The sequence below is a fragment of the Myotis yumanensis genome, unplaced genomic scaffold, assembly GCF_028538775.1.
Source record: "Myotis yumanensis isolate MYYU_CA2020_CCGP unplaced genomic scaffold, mMyoYum1.0.hap1 SCAF_13, whole genome shotgun sequence".
Lineage (NCBI taxonomy): Eukaryota > Metazoa > Chordata > Mammalia > Chiroptera > Vespertilionidae > Myotis > Myotis yumanensis.
The window spans coordinates 21,174,539-21,193,046 of NW_027223764.1; the positions used below are offsets into that span (position 1 = coordinate 21,174,539).

At 52.4% G+C, this 18,508-nt stretch overlaps 1 protein-coding gene across 1 annotated transcript in view; it reads left to right on the forward strand.

Moving 5' to 3' along the window:
* Positions 1–7,680: 7,680 nt before the first annotated feature.
* SLIT1 (slit guidance ligand 1) overlaps positions 7,681–18,508 on the forward strand; it is a 151,029-nt gene continuing 140,201 nt past the window's right edge. Inside the window, exon 1 of the mRNA XM_070432588.1 lies at positions 7,681–8,128. Coding sequence (XP_070288689.1) covers positions 7,932–8,128 — 197 coding nt within the window. The 5' untranslated portion in view covers positions 7,681–7,931. The remainder of the gene's footprint in view (positions 8,129–18,508) is intronic.

Sequence of the window (18,508 nt, forward strand, 5' to 3'; positions counted from 1 at the left end):
CCCTCAGTCAGGGGGCTCCCTTCCAGTTGTGTGCCCCTCATGCTCTCATTCCCAGTTTCCAAGTCTGCTCTTCCAAAGCCGTTTCCTCTTGGGAACTGAACCTGGAATCCAGGGAAGCTGCCACCAGTCAGAATGTGGGAGCCAGGCTTGCCCAAAGCACGGCTCCCCAAATCGAAGAGGATAGTATACCTTCTCTCTTAATTAAGATGCTTGTGTGCGCAGAAGGGAACATTCATTGTTTTTGTCTCAAAGAAAACTGACTGGAGTGCTGGATGGAGAATGATTCTGAAGCTGAGTTTCATGAAAGGAGTCTGGTGATTAATTAGCAATGTCTGCCATAGGCGGGAGCAGAGAAAGTGGTAGTACACCCATCGTGTACTTGTCACCCCTGATAGAAATGTTTTCTTTCTTTTTTTATTTGGGTATAACCTTCATAAAGTACACAACTTGGTGTATGTTTACACACACACACACACACACACACACACACACACACACACAGGCTCCCACCACCTAGATCAAAATACAGAATATTTCCAAAAGCCCGGAAGAATTCCCTGTCACTCTTCTCTTTAACATGACCATTATTTTGGCTTCTGTCATCATAGATTAGTTTTGCTTGTATGTTACTTCATACAAATTGAATTAAACAGTACGTACTCCTGTGTCTAGTTTCTTTCACGCGGCCCAGTGCCTGCGTGGCTCTTTCACGTCGTCCGGGGTTTGTTCTTGCTCATGATCCCACTGTCAGGATATACCACAGATTGTTCATTCTCCTGTGGATGAACAATTGCGTTGTTTCCAAGTTTGGGCAATTATGAATGAGGCTGCTAGAGATTCTTGTACATGTGTTTGGTGGGCTAAACTTGTCATTTCTGTTGGGTATTATTATGGACCAAATGTCCCCCACCACCAAATTCATATGTTGAAGCCCAAACCCCCAATGATGATGTTAAAAACTGTAGTCTTTGGGAGGTAATTAGTTTTAGATAAAATCATGAGGGTAGAGCCTCAGTGAGGGGACTTGTTATTGTTCCCATTATTCCTTCTAAGAAGAGGAAGAGATACCAGGCCTTCTTCTCTCTGCCACGTGAGGGTGTAGCCAGAAGGCAGACATCTGCCAGCCAGAAAGAGGGATCTCACCAAGAACCCGACATGTGGGCACCTAAATCTTTGGCTTCCCAGCCTTGTTTAAGTCATCCATCTATGGTATTTTGTTATAGCAGTCCCAGAGCTAAGACACTAGGTCCCCCCATCCCCCCGCCCCCCCCTCCCCCCCCCCCCCCCCCCCCCCCCGCCCCGTCCCCTCTCTTTCTCTTGGAGAGCACTTGCTGGGTCAAAGGAAGGTAAATGTTTAGCTGAATTTCTACTCACAAAGCACTGGTCTGCACTAAATGTGAACAGGATCTCTATTCACCTCAAACCTTGTGCTGGGCTCCAGGTCCACCTGTTGAACTCAGACTCTGAGACATTTCATCAATTTAGAGCAGCCGTGGGCAAACTACGGCCGGCGGGCCGGATCCGGCCCGTTTGAAATGAATGAAACTAAAAAAAAAAAAAAGACCGTACCCTTTTATGTAATGATGTTTACTTTGAATTTATATTAGTTCACACAAACACTCCATCCATGCTTTTGTTCTGGCCCTCCGGTCCAGTTTAAGAACCCGTTGTGGCCCTCGAGTCAAAAAGTTTGCCCACCCCTGATTTAGAGCAAGACTTAAAGAAAAGCAAACACAACCAGGCAGCTCATTCTCTAACCTTCCCCTGTTTTCATATTTTTTGCAATAGTTCACATTTTCAGTTACTTCATTGAACTTTGGTTTTCTGCAGGCTTGAAGAAATCTTGAATTCCCTCTAATTCTTTCCTGACTTTCCAGGGGCTTGCCTAGGCTTGCTTTGCCTGATGTCAAGCCTTCAGCTTTCTTTAGTGTCCAAGAGTGGATCTTGTCTGTATTTGCTGGCAAAAGGCTTTGGATACCTCCCAGGCCCACCCATCAGTTCTCCATGCTTGGAAATTGTTGTTGTTTCCATCAGGAAGGGAAAAATTTTTCAAAAAAAGAGTCCTCTTTTAAAGTTAGCTCTTTGCTTTTTGAAATAATAGCTGCTTTGAATGTTTTTGTTTGCATTAAATGCTTATGTCTGCTCTTTAAATACTTCTGGCTGTAGAAAACGCCTGACTTATTAACTTGCTTCTGATTTTAACAAGGATCACACTTCTTGTTGCAGCAATACAGAGCCTTGTTCATGGATGCGCAATAAATATTTATTGAATGAACTTAATGAAAATCATTTAAGAAAACATTACATAGACTCTGACTAGAGGCCATGGAAGGTCCCTTTCAGCTCAGAGTTGAAGGCACAGCCCTCAGGCGATTCCTCACCCTAACCCGGGGGTGAGCAGTTGGAGGAGGGAGAGGGCAGCTTGTACTTTCACTGCAGAAAGGAATGGAGCTTCGGGTCCCTGGGTTGGGTCTGTTTATCCAGATTCCAGCTGCTCTGGTGCTGAACAATTGTTATTATTCCTGGACTCTAAATTCTGTTTTTCCTCCAAGATTGGGACCTGAGTTTTCTGCTCTCATCCCAGTTCATTTTGGTTTCACACACATTTATTGAGCACCTACTTGGCTCCTGACACTGGGCGAGGTGCTAGACTGCAAACACGCACCGCACAGAAGCTGTGAGACAGCCAGTCAGCGCTGTGACCCCGGGTCAGATACTTGTCCTCTAGGGGCTCCATTTCCTCGTCTGTAAAGTGGGGGATTGACAGGCTTATCTCTGGAGAAGCATTCAGCTGGCTCACAGCTGGCGTGCAATCAATGGTTGATAAATGAATGAGCAAACTGCTGCCTGCACAGACTCCGTGGCCTGCTTTCTCCCTTTCATCTCCTCTCCTTTCTTCCTCTCTCCTCTTTGCTTCTCTCTTGCTCTCAGTGCTTCTCATCTGCTAGAGTTATCGTGGAGGCATATGGTGGCCTTTATAAAAGCCACCTGATCTTAAGTCTAAGAACTTTGTCATTGAGAGCCTCAAGTGGTCCATCCTTCTTCAAATTTGAGTCCATCATGGGGTTTAGAGATTAAAAATAAAAGATTCAGAGTCTTACTGGCACCACCTCCCAGTGATTCCTGGTGTCTCAGTCCTTATGGGGTAGGTGCCCGGTGGATTGGATGCTGTCTTTTACTCAGGTGTGTGGCCTAGGGGAGCAAGATTTAGACTCATTCATGGCTCCTCTTGGCAACTCCTTTGCCACATGGACTGGTGGCTTCACTTCTGTGGGCCACCAGCTGTGCAGTGGTATTTGATTTTTAAAAAAAATATATTTTATTGATTTTTTACAGAGAGGAAGGGAGAGGGAAAGAGAGTTAGAAACATCAATGAGAGAGAAACATTGACCAGCTGCCTCCTGCACACCCCCCACTGGGGATGTGCCCGCAACCAAGGCACATGCCCTTGACCGGAATCGAACCTGGGACCCTTGAGTCCGCAGGCCAACGCTCTATCCACTGAGCCAAACCGGTTAGGGCAGTGGTATTTGATTTGATCATTTCTTCATCCCCTCCCGGCTCTGGCATCTTGTGATTGAAGCTACTATGCACCAGAGTCACATGGCTCTGTCCCCTCTCCTTATCCCTCTGCCCCCAGCTATCTTTCTCTGTGATGTGACTCATGCTTGCTAACAGTATGTGGAAACTGGAGAGAAGGGAGGCAGGCAAGCTTCAGATCCTTTGTCCTTGCGAGGCCCCTTCCTTCAATGGCTCCCCAGAGTTTTCAGGTTCAAGTTCAAACTCATTAACTCAGTACACCAGGCCTTGGTTCTTAGAGCATGGTCTCTGAAACTTGCTAACCATGAAGATTCTGATGAAAAAGGTGTTGGGTTTGTCCTAGGAATTGGCACTTATAATGAGCACTCCAGGGGATGTTTAAAAATGTATTGGTGATTATGGGGAGTTAGTTCATACAATACAAGCAAAGAAATCCAAACAGTAGGAAAAAAGGCATATGCTGAAACTGTCCCCCTGCCACCATCCAGTCTCTCCTTGGAAGCCACCACCGCTATTGGTTCTGGGGATAGTGCATTGTAAATACACACACACATATGTAAGCACGTACTTGAATTCAGGGACAACCCAGGGATTTCTGCAAGTCCAGTAAATCCAGAGAACGGCTACACCAGGCCCTCTGGGACGTGCCCTGTCACCTCTCTGACCTCCACCCATGCAGCCCACCTGAACCCCTGCCTTGCTGACCTGCCACAGCTCAGCCACAGAGGATGTTGCTGCTGTCTATGTGCCTTACCTCATGCGGTTCTCTTTGCCCAGAAAGCCCTTCCTGCTTTGCTATCCAGTCAATGTCTGCTTATCCTTCAAGGCTCAGCTCAAGTGCTTCCTCCCTCTTCCAGGGAGCCTTCCAGCCTCACCCTGAGCCCCACATTCTGGGTTCTCTGCAAATTCACCTCCTGTTACTAAACTAACTGTGTTGAGTGACTTTCCTTTGGATCATGAGCTCACTGTGGGCCAGGTCCATTTTTATACTCTGCTGAGTTGCTGAGTCCCTGTATGGTGTACATACTACATTCACTCAATAAATGGTGTTTAATAAGTGCTCGGATAGCAGGCTTTTGTCTCATTCTTGCCTTTTGCAGTTTGGAAATCAAAACCACAGTGCTCTGCCGCCTCACCCAGGCTCTGCCGCCTCGTGGTGCTGCAGAAAGGGTGGGTGGAGATGGAGGCGAGGACCCTGAGCAGAAAGCTGGCAGGAGGGCAGTTTCCCTGAGTCACAGGCAGGAGGTGGCCCGCTGCTCCCAAGCACACATGGCTGAGGGGACTCAGAGGAGGCTCATACCACTGGATGGGGAGCCCCAGCCCCAAGTCTCCCTCTGGGGGGCTGCCGGCTGTGGCCAGTGGACAGAGTGGGGCTTGGCGGAGCACTCCTGGCAGAAGCAACGGGACAGGCCTGCCTCCTCTCCACTGTGCAGAGGGAGCAGGTGGCCTGGCTGTAGGGAGGGGGTGGGGAGACCCAGAAGAGGGAGGGGCTTGGGAGAGGAAACTGAAAAAGCAAAGGAGGGGGCGTGCGTAGAATATGCGGCTGGCCAGGCGGTTGTTTAATGAGTATAATGTGCTGGGAACGCTAATGAGCTGTGTTCATTCATGGCGAGCTGCCTCCCAAATTGGGGAGCTAGCCAGACTCTGGGGTGGAGGAACTGGGGATGGAAGCCAAGTTGGGGAGCTGCCCAGCTGCTGGGCAGGGCGTCCCCTGACTGGCTGGTGGGGGAGTCTTTGTCCGAGGTTTAAGAAACCCTCTTCCTTCCCCATTTTAAAGCAAACGCCAGACCTTGCTAGGCCATGACATCGTGGTTTAAGGCTGGCTTGGGAGTCACTGGCCAGGTTAGTCTGGAAGCTTCCAGGGCACCTTCTAGAGATTGCTTCTAGTCTCTCAGGAGCCAAAGGCAGGGCTGATCATGCAGCCCTCTGCCCACTCCCAGCCTCCCTCCCACCCCGTCACCCTGCCTCTCTGCAGCCCTCCCAGGGCATCCTGCCAGGTTAATCAACACTTTCCCTCTTCCCCACGAGTCCTGGCTTCAAGGAGCCTTCTGAGGTCATGGGGCCAAGGCGGCACCCACCGCTGGAGCAGAAAGTTGGGAGACCAGATGTCTTCACCAGTCTGCGTTCCGTCTGTGACAGGCCTACTAAGTGCCAGGTGTTGGGTTAAGTGCCAAAGTGAGGAAGTGAGGAAGCCATGTGTTGGGGGCAGGCACAGCCCCCAGAAGGGGTGTCAGGGAAGGAGCCACATGTGTAAACACAGCCCCGCTAAGAGGGAATAAACAAAGCAGCAGGCTCAAAGGAGTGAGGATTTAACCTGCCCTAGGCAGCTGGGGAGGCTCTGGGAAGAGGGGCTAAGTGCTCTGAGCAGGCATTTGCAAGGGAGAGGGGAGAGGAGGCCGTAGCAGGCCGTGGAGCTCTGGCCTGATTTGCGGGAAGGTTCTCTAAGATCACACCACATGAAGGCCCCTGAGAAAGTCCCTTCACCCTGAGTTGTCATTGAATTGATGCTCAAGGACCTATGGCCCTGGATGGAGGTCATGGTCAGGAGTGTGTGAAAACTTTCAAAGGAACTGTCAAGAGCCCATCGAGTCAGCCACATTCTTTGTGACATACTGGCCACCCAGTGTGCGCTGCGACAACAGAGATACTGCAAACTTTTCATAAAGATGGAAAAGAAAAACAAAGAGAAACCCTGAGTCTGTACCTGGTGGGTGATGAGACTTTAACTTTGTGGAGCCCACCAGCACCACACCGTCCACCTCAGGAGGCCGTGCTTACCTGGCACCTCTTGGATTAGCCACCTTCCTTTCTGGTTTCTCCCAAGAAGAAACCCCAGGCAGCCAACTCCTGTGAGGGGAGGTGCTTCTTGAGCTGCTCAACTGCTTCTTCTTGCCAGGCTGCCGGCAGCCGGGAGTCAGGGTGCTGGCTGGTGGACAAGCGATGTCTGGGTGCGATGGAGTATCAGCAAACCGGGGAGGTCCTTTTTTTTTCTGGCCTGAGGAGAATTCTCTCCCCACCTGGATTTTCGGTTCACACCCATGTTCACACCTGCCTGAGACTGAGAAAAGTCCCTGCCCAGAGGACTGGACGGCCTAGGGTCTGACCTGGGTGGCCTGTGGTGATTGTCACCCAAGCAGGTCACCCAGCTCCTTTCCAGCCCTCCCTGCAGTCCTTTGAAGATGGGATTGAATATTCGTTTTTGTTTATTGGAAATAGGGGAACGCTGGTGTGATGGAGGAAGATAGATGCTATGCTCAATCTCCAATCCCCACTGGTACCCTGCGCTGCTCCCTACCACCTGGGACGCCGCCACAGTCCAATGGTCGGAAATACCGTCCCCATGCTGTGCGATGTCCAAATCAAGGCCATTCTCACTCTGGGTGCAGCTGGCTGCGTGCTCCCCTCGGAAAGTGGGCTGCTGCCATCTTGGAGGAGACTGTGAATGTATTGACGGAGGGGAGGAGACTGTCTTTGGCCTAGGGCCCCTCCCTCCCCCCAGACTCTGCCCTCAAGGTCTCTCGTAAGGTAGGTGCTTGGATATGGCCACCTGGGGCACAGGGCTTCCTTTCACGGTGAATTGAGGAAGCAAGTTCCAGGGGCTGGGAGCAGTTTCTGCCGTTGAGGAAAGCTTGTCTGTGGCGCAGGGGAAAGGGTCCAGGCGGCAAAATAAAATCCTCTCCCCGCTCTGAATCAGCAGCGGGGGCTTTGGGTGCCGGATGCTCGCGTCTAAGGGTGCTCATCCTCGCTGCGTGCGTGTGTGTGTGTGTGTGTGTGTGTGTGTGTGATGTGTGTGTGTGAGGGTCAGACGGCGGGTCGCACCGTGTGACACCCCCTCCCCTGCAGCCCCCTGCCCGCTCGCTCGCGGCGCCTTGTAGGTTCCACCTTTGAAACCGGACGCTGCTGGCAGCAGGCGCGGAGCGGTCTTTAGGAGGCTGGGGCGGGGAGGGGTGTGGGGGGAGGGCGGGGCGGAGTCTGGTGTTGGATGTGAGCTTTTCGATTGACGGATGACTGCCGGGTGGGAGCGAGCGTGCGGGAGTGAGTGTGTGGCTGTGCGCCTGTGCGCGCGGGTGCGTGAGCGCGTGGCCAGCCCATTTTCCTCCTCTCGGCAGTCTGTGGGGAGCGGGCGGGAGGGGAGGAGACGGAGCCGGAGAGAGACCGGAGAGAGACCGGAGAGGAGCCGAGCGCCCTCCGCCTCGGGCGCCCTGCCTCCATCCGCGACCGGCGCCGTCGCCGGTAGGAGCCAGGTGCCTCTCAGCCCGCAAGGGCGCCGCGCACCAGCCAGCGGTCTCTTGGGCGGCTTTGCCCCGGGACTGCACCTGGAAGCCGCCCCGGACGGGGATGGTCAGCGGCTGCCGCCGTCTGGCACGCCAGAGGGACGCGGTGAGGGCACCATGGCGCTGACGCCCCGGAGCGGGTCCTCGGCAGGGCTCGTCCGTCCGGAGCTCTGGCTGCTGCTGTGGGCAGTCGCGTGGCGCCTGGGTGCCAGGGCGTGCCCCGCCCTCTGCACCTGCACGGGCACCACGGTGGATTGTCACGGCACGGGGCTGCAGGCCATCCCCAAGAACATCCCCCGGAACACCGAGCGCCTGTGAGTATCGCCCCCGCCCTCGCCCGCAGGGAGCCCCGAGGTGGCCTTCCCTCTCAGACGCACTTCAGGACTGGGGGTAGGACCGCCGGGGCTGGGTTTCGCAGCCAGTAGACGAGTCAGTGCCTGCCAGGGTCCTGCTCCAGCCAGGAGCCAGGCAGGAGCCAGGAGCCTGGAGGCAGGAGCCAGGAGCCAGGAGCCAGGAGCCAGGAGCCAGGAGCCAGGAGCGCCACTGTTTTCCTTTCTCGGGATTCAAAGGGCTCTCTCCCGGCGGGGCTGTCAGCTCCCATCCTCACACCTGCACCCTGCGCTCAGCACTGGCAGGCCCTCCCACTGCACCAGCACTCTATTCCTCCGGTGCCTGCGGATTGGTGCCAGAAAGCCTTCCTGGCACCCAGGAGGGAAGCTCCTCGCGCTTGCCAGGAACCATGTCTCCTTTTGGACACGTGGGAGTGGGGTGTGTGGATGTGGGCTCTGAGGGCTTGCAGGCTGGTGCTGGGGGGCATGACGGGATGGAGTGGAAGTTTGTCTTTCCCTTCCTCCCCATTGTTTGCCCCAGAACGGTAAGAATTCTTCCCTTGTAGGTGTCTGGCATTGCGCCCCCCACACCCCTTTGCTCCCATATCCAGCCATCCCCAACCCTGGCAGACAATGGGACCTGAGGGATTTGGGTTTGGGGCTTAGGGTTTGTTACATTCAGCACCCAGAGAGGGAGAGGTGCGACCTGGACCAAGAATTCCGTGAATAAAGCTGAGAGGTCAGGGGCTTGGAGAGGGAGACAAGAGGTTAAAGGCCTTGACCATGACAGGTCACAAAACCACAGTTTCTCTCCGCATCTCTCACTTCTGAATTCTGGAGGAAACGGCCCTTTCTAGACCCGATGAGACTGGGAGGGCGTGTGTGTGCATGTGGATGGTTAGCATGTGTGTGTGTTTACAGACCTATATAATTTGTTTCCCCAGATTCCTTGCAGAATATGCGTCTGTGTGAATTCCTGGTGTAGTGGTGTCCCCTCAGGGCGGGAGTCTCTCTGTATGGCCGTGTGTGTAGGTTTTGGTCACATGCAGGGCCTTTGTGCTGCTCACAGAGAGGACGGCCTCGGGAGGTTTTTGAGCTGGACTTTGGTGACCATGCCAGCTGCTTTGAAACCTGCCTACCCCTCCTGTCCATGCTGCCAGGCACCTGCCGCGGCTCTCCGGAAACGCATATCTGTTTTGCTAACTTTTGAGCACATTCCTTGTGGGCTGTCTCCAGGATCCAGGTCTGTACCAAGGCCGGCAGTTAGTGAGCACACTTTGCCCAGACTCTTCTTGGCTGAGTCTGAAAAATTCCCGTGGAGGTTTGAGAATTTGCAGTGTAGATGCAACCTCGATGGCATCCGGGTATGGGTGAGGGCATGGGTGTGGGTCTGGGGAGAGATGCTGCTGTGGGGAGGGGTTGGACCAAACTGAGTTTGCTTGGGGGCAACTGTGCCTTATCATGTGTGGCCCTGGGGAGGGACTGAGGTCAGAAACCTGTCCAGAGGACCCCTGAAGCTGCAGGGTCACCCTCCACCCATGTTCCCTCTGAACCTACTCTGTTCCTCGGCCGTGTCCATGAGGCATTTCTCCTGCAGCTGCTACCCTGGTAGCAGCCTAGGTCGGAGACACCTTAGCCCCTCTCCTTTGCTTTTGGGTCTCATCTTGAAGTCATCTCATTCCTTGCTCTCTCTTCATCTTTAGTTTTGAGGCGTGTGTCTGTTTTGACTTTTGTGAACATTTGAGCTCTTCTGTGATAAAAAGAGATGTTAAGTTTCCTAGTGCCGAGGAAAGAGTCAGGACTCCAACTGCCGAGGTTGGAGCCCCAGCTCAGTCAGTTATTTGCTGTGTGACTTTGAGCAAGTGACTTAACGTCTCTGAGCTTGAGTTGCTTTCCATCAGGAAAATGGAGCTGCTGATGCATAAGGTCTCTGGTTCGTGTGGGAAGTGTCTGGTCCATTATGATGCTTGCTCAGTGAGAGCCGTTGTTACGATAGGATCGGAAGAGCCTTGTAATTTAATTCAGCAAATGCTTACAGAGCCAGGAACTGCCCCGGGTGCTGAAGCTCCAGCCTGGAGCGAGCAACTCCCTGCCCTCGGGGATGGATAGTCCAGAGGACGGGGCAGGGGACACCTGACTGTAAGCTTTTGGGAGAGGGCCAGGCACGCAGCATGATGGGGCTGCTGGTGGGAACATTGGGGCAAGAAGCCCTTTTCTGGGGTGAAGGGACTTCTCAGAGGATAGGCCATTTTATCAGGGTACTTTGGGAACCAGCAGTGGTTGGGTTGTATTTTGTCAAGCGGAGAAGACAGCAGCCAGAAAGAGGAAGTGCCTGAGCAAAAGGCCTGCAGGTGTGCGTGCGCCTGGCCTGCTGGGCGAATGGGCCATCGCTGCCCTGGGGCTGACATGAGCTGTGTCCAGTGGGATGCGATGGGACTCGAGGTTGGGACGGTTGGGAAGAGTCTGGGAGGAGTCGGAAAGGCCTTTCTCTGTCTGGATTTTTCCTCTGGGGACTTCAGGGTTGGCATGCAGAGGTGCCTTATCTTAGGGTGAAGTCTGGTCTTTGCTGCGCCAAACTTCTCAGGTTGGGAAAGCATGTAGAAAGCAGAAGGAGCCTGCCTGTTCAACACATGGCCGCGAGAGAGCTGTTTGAGGGGGAAAAGACCACTCTAGGAAGAGGCCCTGGGGAGAACCTGGATGGACTCAAAATAACTGTGGCAGATACTCTCTCTAATCAATGTGAGCGTCGCGCAGTATCAGAGCCTGAACCGGCAGCTTCTTCTGAGGCTGTGACATTTTTATAGACTGCAGCTGTGCATTCATCTTCCGTGTTCTGGGCAGTTTCTACGGCAGCCCAGAACGCCTGGCAACTTTACGATCATATAATCCATAACGCTGGGTCCAGGCCTGTACCCCAAGTGGGAAGAAATTGTCATTGGTTTGCTGCAGGGACTTCTGGGAAGAGGCTGTGCAAGCAGGCCCCAGACCTGCTGAGGACATCGCTTGAGCCAGAGGGGCTGCGGGGCTGGTGGGCTGGATGGGGAAGAGGTGCTAGTAATTCACTGCCCTGGAACAATTAAAACACCAAGTGAGGTTTGGGGGTGTGCTGGGGGAGGCTTGGAAGCTTGTCTCTTTGTGGGACTCAAGACTCAGAAGGACCCAACCATGGCCATTATGCATTGTATTTTTATCCAAGTAAGGACCCTGACTTTCACTAGAATGTTCAGGAGAGTATGATGAGAGAGTATGTGTGGACACTGCTTCTCCTTTCCACCCCGGGCAGTTGTGTTCTAGGCTTGCCATAGATCCCCTGTATGGGTGCAGGGTGCAGAGAGGGGCAAGGCCCAGGATGGAGAGGTGGGGAAGGGCCCTGGGCCGGCCTGTTGGCTTCCATTTTGCCCCCAAACCTTCTGCTGCTTGTCAGACCACTAGGGCCCCACTCTCCCACCTTCTTCCGAATGTCCCCTGCCTCCTGGCCAGCGTGTCCATGCTCTCACTATCTGTCTGCTGCAGAGGCCTGGGGGTCCCATGCCTTCTCCCAGCTCAGCCCCCTGAGTCTGGAGGCCCCATTCAGCAGGGCTGGGTGGTGATGCCCAAGGAACACTGCCCAGGGCACCCCCCGGCTGATCGTCTGGGATCCTGTTTGGAATATCAAATAATGATCCAAGGGTGGCTATAGAGAGAGGGGTCAGCGGGCCAGACTGAAGCCGTGTCTACTCCCAGGGCTGGGTGGGCCTGGGCGCTCTGAGCAGGACTCGGTGGTCTCCTGCAGTGGAGACCCACACTGTGCAGGGGGACTTGCTTCCTGGTGGGACTCACATCTCCAGTTCCCGGTGCCCTGGGCTTACTGCGGCCTCTCAGTGACCGGTGGTAGGGCCCCAGTGCTGTCCTCCATCCTCTCCAAGTCCCAGTTTCCCATCTGTAAAAGGGGACGGCGACAGCCCTGCAGGCTGATGGTGAGGAGTAAGTGAGTGGATGCAGTGGAGAGGGCCTGGCGACATGCATGTCACGTGGCTGGTGTTCTTCCATCCCTCAGCCTCTGGGGAGCGTGACACCCACTACCTCATAGGGCTTTGCAGGATTCACCCATGCTCTGTGGGTGAAATGCTTTGTGATTCAATTACGTGATAATGTTATTCTTTATTATGTGAGAAGCCCTAGCTACAGGTTTGAGGGTTCAGCTGGGGCAGGAGAGAGCTGGGGAGGTAAGCATTTGGGTGTCGGCCGTGCTGTAGGCTGCCCTCCCGGAGTCGGGCTGCTCAGAGTGCTCCTTCCCTGTCCTGGGGCAGCTCTGCCCCTGCCCCTGGGATTTGGAGGCAGGGAGCAGGGCAGTGCTGTGCAGGGACTCTGCAGGGTGGACGGCATGCTGGCATGGCGCTGGAGCCAGCCGCCTGGGTTTTTAGCCTCTCTCTGCCATTCAGCAGCTGGGGACCTTGGGCAAGTTATGGGTTGGATTCATTCATTAAGCAGATAGCTATCTATTGAATGTCTGCATTAGCTGAGTGAATGGTGCCGGACAGAAACCCAAACTGCCTCTCCCACCCTGAGCTTTAGTCCAGCAGGGGAGACAGAGATGAAGGACAGGATAGGAGAGTAAATGCATAATTGCAGGCCAGTAAGTGCTGTGGGGGAAAGTGCTGACTTCTCAGAGCCCCGCTCCCCTGCCCATCGAGTGGGGATGATGACAGGACCCGCCTGAAAGCGTGGTGGTGAGGATTAAATGCAGGGAGAAGCACTTTGCACCAGGCCTGGCACGCAGCAAGTAACCAATAAATGCTACTATTACTGTTATTAAGGTGACAGGATTGCAGGGACGGGAAAGGAACTTGGGCACCACTCAGTGCTGGGTCCCAGCATGGCCCTGCTCTCCAGTCCCTCACCCAGCGCTCTGCATCCCCCGGGAACCGAGGAGCACACGGAGACAGGGCTGCCCCTTCTCTGAGGCTGGGGCTGGCGGGGGTGGCCCAGGCTGCCCAGGCTGCCAGCAGGGGCGGCCGTGCTCTTTGGGGCTGGGCCGGGCGTCGGGATGGGCAGCTCCTGCTTTATGGGGAGCAGACGGGAGCTTGGCGGAGTGGCCGCCTCCAGTTCTGTGCCGGCATTAGCAGCTCGGCAGGGCTCTTGCTTAATGGGATTTTCTTCCCAAATGCTGTAATTATCGCCATACAAATACTTATTACCCAGAGCAGATGACGGCCGGGCTTTGGGCAGTCGCCAGGGAGCTGGGCTGTGCTGGGGCTGGGGGTGGGGGATGGAGAATCGGCTCTTCTTTTTGTCGGAGCTCGAGACCCCTCCTCTCCTTCCCGGGACCCAGCCCGTGGTGCACAAACAGCTGTTGGGCACCTGCCATGTGCCAAGTGTCTAGAGTGGCCCCGGGTGTGGAGCCGCTCCTTTGGGAGCTTGCGGCCTGGTGGGGGGAAAAGGTCTTCCCATGAGAGGACAAACCGGCCAGGCTGTCCACAGGGACGCAGAGCACAGTGGCTATAGCACAGGCTTGGGCGGGAGAATGGCCCAGTTTGAATCCTGCTTCCCTCAACTGCTACCCAAGAGATCTTGGGCAGCTTCACTAGTGCCTTGATTTTCTCGTCTGTAAAATGGGGCCAACGATAGCACTTACCTCGCAGGACTGTGAGTTCCAATGAGATACCACATGTACTTAAAGGGGTTGGAATAACGTTGGTGCGTAGAAAGGACGCTGTCATTGTTGGAAATGAGATGGGAGTGAGGACTTGAATCCTTGCACTGATCGGGGTTGTGGGATTTGAAGGTTGGGCAGGACGTGGGTAAGTAGAGAGGTGAAGCGAGGGCAAGGGGATCTGGGGAACCTCAGAGGTGTGTGCCATGGATTTGGGAAGGAGAGTGAGGGGTCAACCCAGCGGACGGGGTGAACATTTGTGTTGCTGAGTTCTGAGGGACGAGAGGACAGGAATGGGTGAGCACAGGCCACGGGCTGGGAAATGTGCAGCCGTCAGAGGGGATGTGTGCGGAACTATTAAAGTTGCTTCTTTTTACTATTCAGTGATTTTTAATAGATCTACCGAGTTGTCTAAATATCACCATGATCCAATTTCGGAATATTTCCATCACCCCAAAGACTCCTTGTTCTTATTTTAACTTTTTAATTTGTTATAATTTCAAACTTACAGAAAAGTTGCAAAAAAAATAATTATAAGGAACTCCTATATATCTGTTACCCAGATTCAGTTATTTATATTTTGCCCCATTTGCTTTATATTTTACACATGCAGACACACACACACACACACTTTTTTTTTATGAACCATTTCACAATAGGTTGGACACATTGTCACCTTTTTTCTCTAAATACTAGTACTTCTGTGTGGGTTTTCTAAAATCAACAAGGCTGCCAAAATCAGAAAATTTAACATTGATAAGTTACTGTTACCTACCCATGTCTACTTATGAACTAATACATGAGATCATGTATGAATTTAATCACTTGTCCCAAAACACCTTTCATGGCTATTTATCCCCCCAGGTCCAGAATTCTGTCCAGGACCACACATGGCATTTACTTATATGGGTCTTCGGTCTCCTTTAATTTGGACTAGTTTCTCGGCCTTCCTTTGTTTTTCTTGACCTGGACATGTTTGAAGAGTACAGGCCAGTTATTTTGTAAAACGTCCCTCGATTTGGCTTCATCTGCCCTTTTTTTACGATGGCATTCGGGTTATGCATTTCTGACAGGAATGCTAAGGAAGCGATGCTGTGCCCTTCTCCGTGGATCGCGTCTGAAGAAGACGCACGGCGTCAGCTTGTCCCAGTGTTGGCGATTTTAGCTTTGGTCCCTGGGCAAGCTGAAAGTTACTATTTACTCTTAGTTATGAATAAGTAATTAGTGGGGAGGTACTTTGAGGTTGCGTGAATATCCTATTCCTCATCAAACTCTTACTAGCTGTAGCACCTATGGGTGAGAAGTTTTTAACTCCATCATTTCTTCTTGGCAAACGACCGTAAGAAAGCACGTCCCGTCCCTCCACCTGCTTTTCTGTTCATTCCTAACAGTCTGGACCTGTGGATTATTGCTTTGTCTTTGGGTTGCAGTGTGTTACTATCATTATATATTTTGATATTCATCGAGCCCCGCGTGTGGCCAGTGGGAGCCACTTCAAGCTGCTCCTGTGTCCCTTTGACAAGCTCCTTTGAGCACTTACCCCCAGGGGTTTTGAGTGGAGAGTGACAAGTGCAAAATGCTGTCTTAAGATGTTCTGTGGCCTGGCTTTGTTGTGGAGAATAAATGGAGGGTGAAGCCAACTGATGGTGGGGAGGCCAGTTGGGGATGATGACTGTGGTTTCTAGCTTTTCTGTGACAGTGGTTTTGCTGTCGTTGCTGTATTTTATTCTTTTTTAAAAAAATGTAAAAACTTTTATTTTGAAATGATTTTCGACGTACAGAAATTTTACAGAAATAGTACAGAGAGAGTCCCACAGACCTTTACTCAGCTTCCCCTAATATTGACATCTTTCTTAACCATAGTACAGTGATCAAAACTAAGAAATAACATTGGTACAATAGTTAAACTACTGACGTGGTTTAGATTTTCCCAGTTTTCCCACTACTGTCCCTTTCCTATTCCAGGATCCAAGCCTGGATTCCCCATTGAATTTGATAGTCATTTTTCCTTTGTCCCCTTCAATCTGTGACAGTTCCTTAGTTTTTTCTTGCTTTTTATGACCTTGATATATATTTTTAAAATATATTTTTATTGATTTCAGAGAGGAAGGGAGAGGGAGAGAGAGATAGAAACATCAATGATGAGAGAGAATCATTGATCAGCTGCCTCCTGCACATCCCATACTGGGGATCGAGCCTGCAACCCGGGCATGTGCCCTTGGCCAGAATCGAACCTGGGACCCCTCAGTCCACAGACCGATGCTCTATCCACTGAGCCAAACCGGCTGGGGCTGACCTTGATATTTTTGGAAAAGTAGTGGTCAGTTATTTTGTAGAAGGTTCCTCAGTTTCGGTCTGTCTGGTGTTATTTTCTTGATTGGATTGAGGTTATGCATTTTTGGCAAGAATGCATCAGAGGCCACAATGTGTCCCCCTCAGAACATCCTAACGGGGGTGGATGGCATCAATATGTCTCGTTGCTGGTGATGTTAATCTGATCTCTTGGTTAAGAGGGTGTCTGCCAGGTCTCACCTCTGTAATATTACTGTCTTCCCATTTGTAATTAATAAATATTTGTGGGAGACACTTTGAGACTATATAAGATCCACTTTGTCCTCAAATTCTTACCTACTAATTTTAGCTTTCATTAATGGATCTTGCCTGCAACCATTATTATCCAATCTTGATTTTCTATTTCCCTTATTTCTTCTACAGTCATTAATTGGAATTCTTTTGTAGGGAAGATAATTTTATTCCTTTTTAAGAAGTTGGCTTGTTTGATGGGTACCTTGGGTTTTGAGTTTCCTGAGGGCAGGGATCATGCCTTATGCATCTTTGTGTCCCTTCACCTGGTGCATAGTAGGTGCTAAAAAGAAAATACATTGAGTTTTTTGTTTTTTTTCCCCTAGAAACTTCTGGTAAGACCTTTCATGGCTCTGATCTTTGCTTTAGAAAATATGGTCCTTGTGGTGGGCTGAATAATGGTCCCCAGCGATGTTCACGTCCCGATCCCCGGGACCTGTGAATATGTGGCCCTCCAGGGTAAAAGGGACTTTGCAGATATTAGTAAGTTAAGGATCTCGAGGTGAGAGATGACCCTGGATTATCCAGGTGGCCCATCGTAATCACAGGATCCCTGTAGGAGGAGGCAGGAGGGTCAGAGTCAGTGGTAGGAATTGTGGCCTATAAGAGCTTGGCGTGAGAGAAGGGGGCCAGGAGCCGAGAATGCAGGGACCTCTAGAAGGTGGGAAGGCAAGGAAAGGATTCTTGCCTAGAGAAAGGAATACACCCGGTGAGACTGATTTGGGACTTCTGATCTCCAGAACTGTAAGGTAAGACACTGATGTTGTTTTAAGCCACTGAACACGTGGAAATTTGTTATAGCGGCAGTAGGAGAGGACTGGTCCTCATAGGATGAGGAGGCTGCTGTAGAGGCTGAGACCGGAGGGAGGCAGGCCGGGACCGAGGCAGAGAGAGCACGTGGGAGGGCCATGGGGGCCCCTAGGCTCGAGCCTTGGGGAACAATCTTGTGAATAAAGTTGATCCTGGAGAAGCCATGTGTTTGGCTTCTGCCTCGTTTGCCAGTAAACAGCTACGTGAAAACATGACTCTAGAGCAGCGGTTCTCAACCTGTGGGTCGTGACCCCTATGGGGGTCGAACGACCCTTTCACAGGGGTCGCCTAAATACATCCTGCATATCAGATATTTACATTACGATTCATAACAGTAGCAAAATTACAGTTATGAAGTAGCAACGAAAATAATTTTACGGTTGGGGGTCACCACAACATGAGGAACTGTATTAAAGGGTCGCGGCATTAGGAAGGTTGAGAACCACTGCTCTAGAGGTAGGAACCAGGGATGGTTACTCTGGAGAGTGTTCAGGCTGGAGTGGCAGTCAGGGAGGCCTCCTGGGGAAGCAGTGAAACCCATGAGGGCAGTGGAAGAGGAACTTCACGGGAATAGGAATCTCCTGGATGTTGGTCCAAATGCAGACCCCAGGCCACCCCCAGAAAGCGGCGTTCGAAACCTTTGCTGACTGCAGTTCAGGTGATTCAGGTGCAGGAGGTGCTCAGACCACGGCTGAGAAACTGCTTGGTGCTGGGGTTTCCTGGTGAGGAAGGTCCTGCCTTTGGCCTCCGCCCACGCCCACGTGGGAGGGCAGGCGGGGCTGTGGGAGGTGGGAAGCGCCCTGTCCTGTGTGTGACACAAGGAGCATTGACAGAACGTCTGTGGCTTTGAACCTGGATAAAGAGTAGTTGCTGCCAAACCAAGAAAGTGTTTGGAGATGGGAAGAGGGCTGGCGGGGTGGGGAGCAGCCAGTCTGGCCAAGGAAAGCTCTGGAACTGTGATGGGGTCACGGCAAAGCCAGGCAGACTGGTTTCCTGGGAGAAGTGGAGGGTGGAAGGCAGATAGTGGGGGATTGAGTAGGCGGTGAGGAAGTTTTCAGGAGGAGAGAACAAGAGCAGGAGCTCCAAGGCGGGGGTGTTGTTTGCAGTGTAGGGGCAGGTGGACTGCAGTCTGCTGGGGGCAGAGGCGGGCTGGGGGCGGTGGGGGGGGGGGCAGTTATGGAAAGGAGGAGCCAGTGCCCTTGGGGATGGGGATGGGGATGGGGATGGGGATGGGGATGGGGATGGGGATGGGGTGGTGGGACCTTGACTGATCAGAGAACTGAGGTGGAGAGACGTGAAGGGAGTGTGGTGATGGTGTTGGAGCCCCAAGGGCACCTACC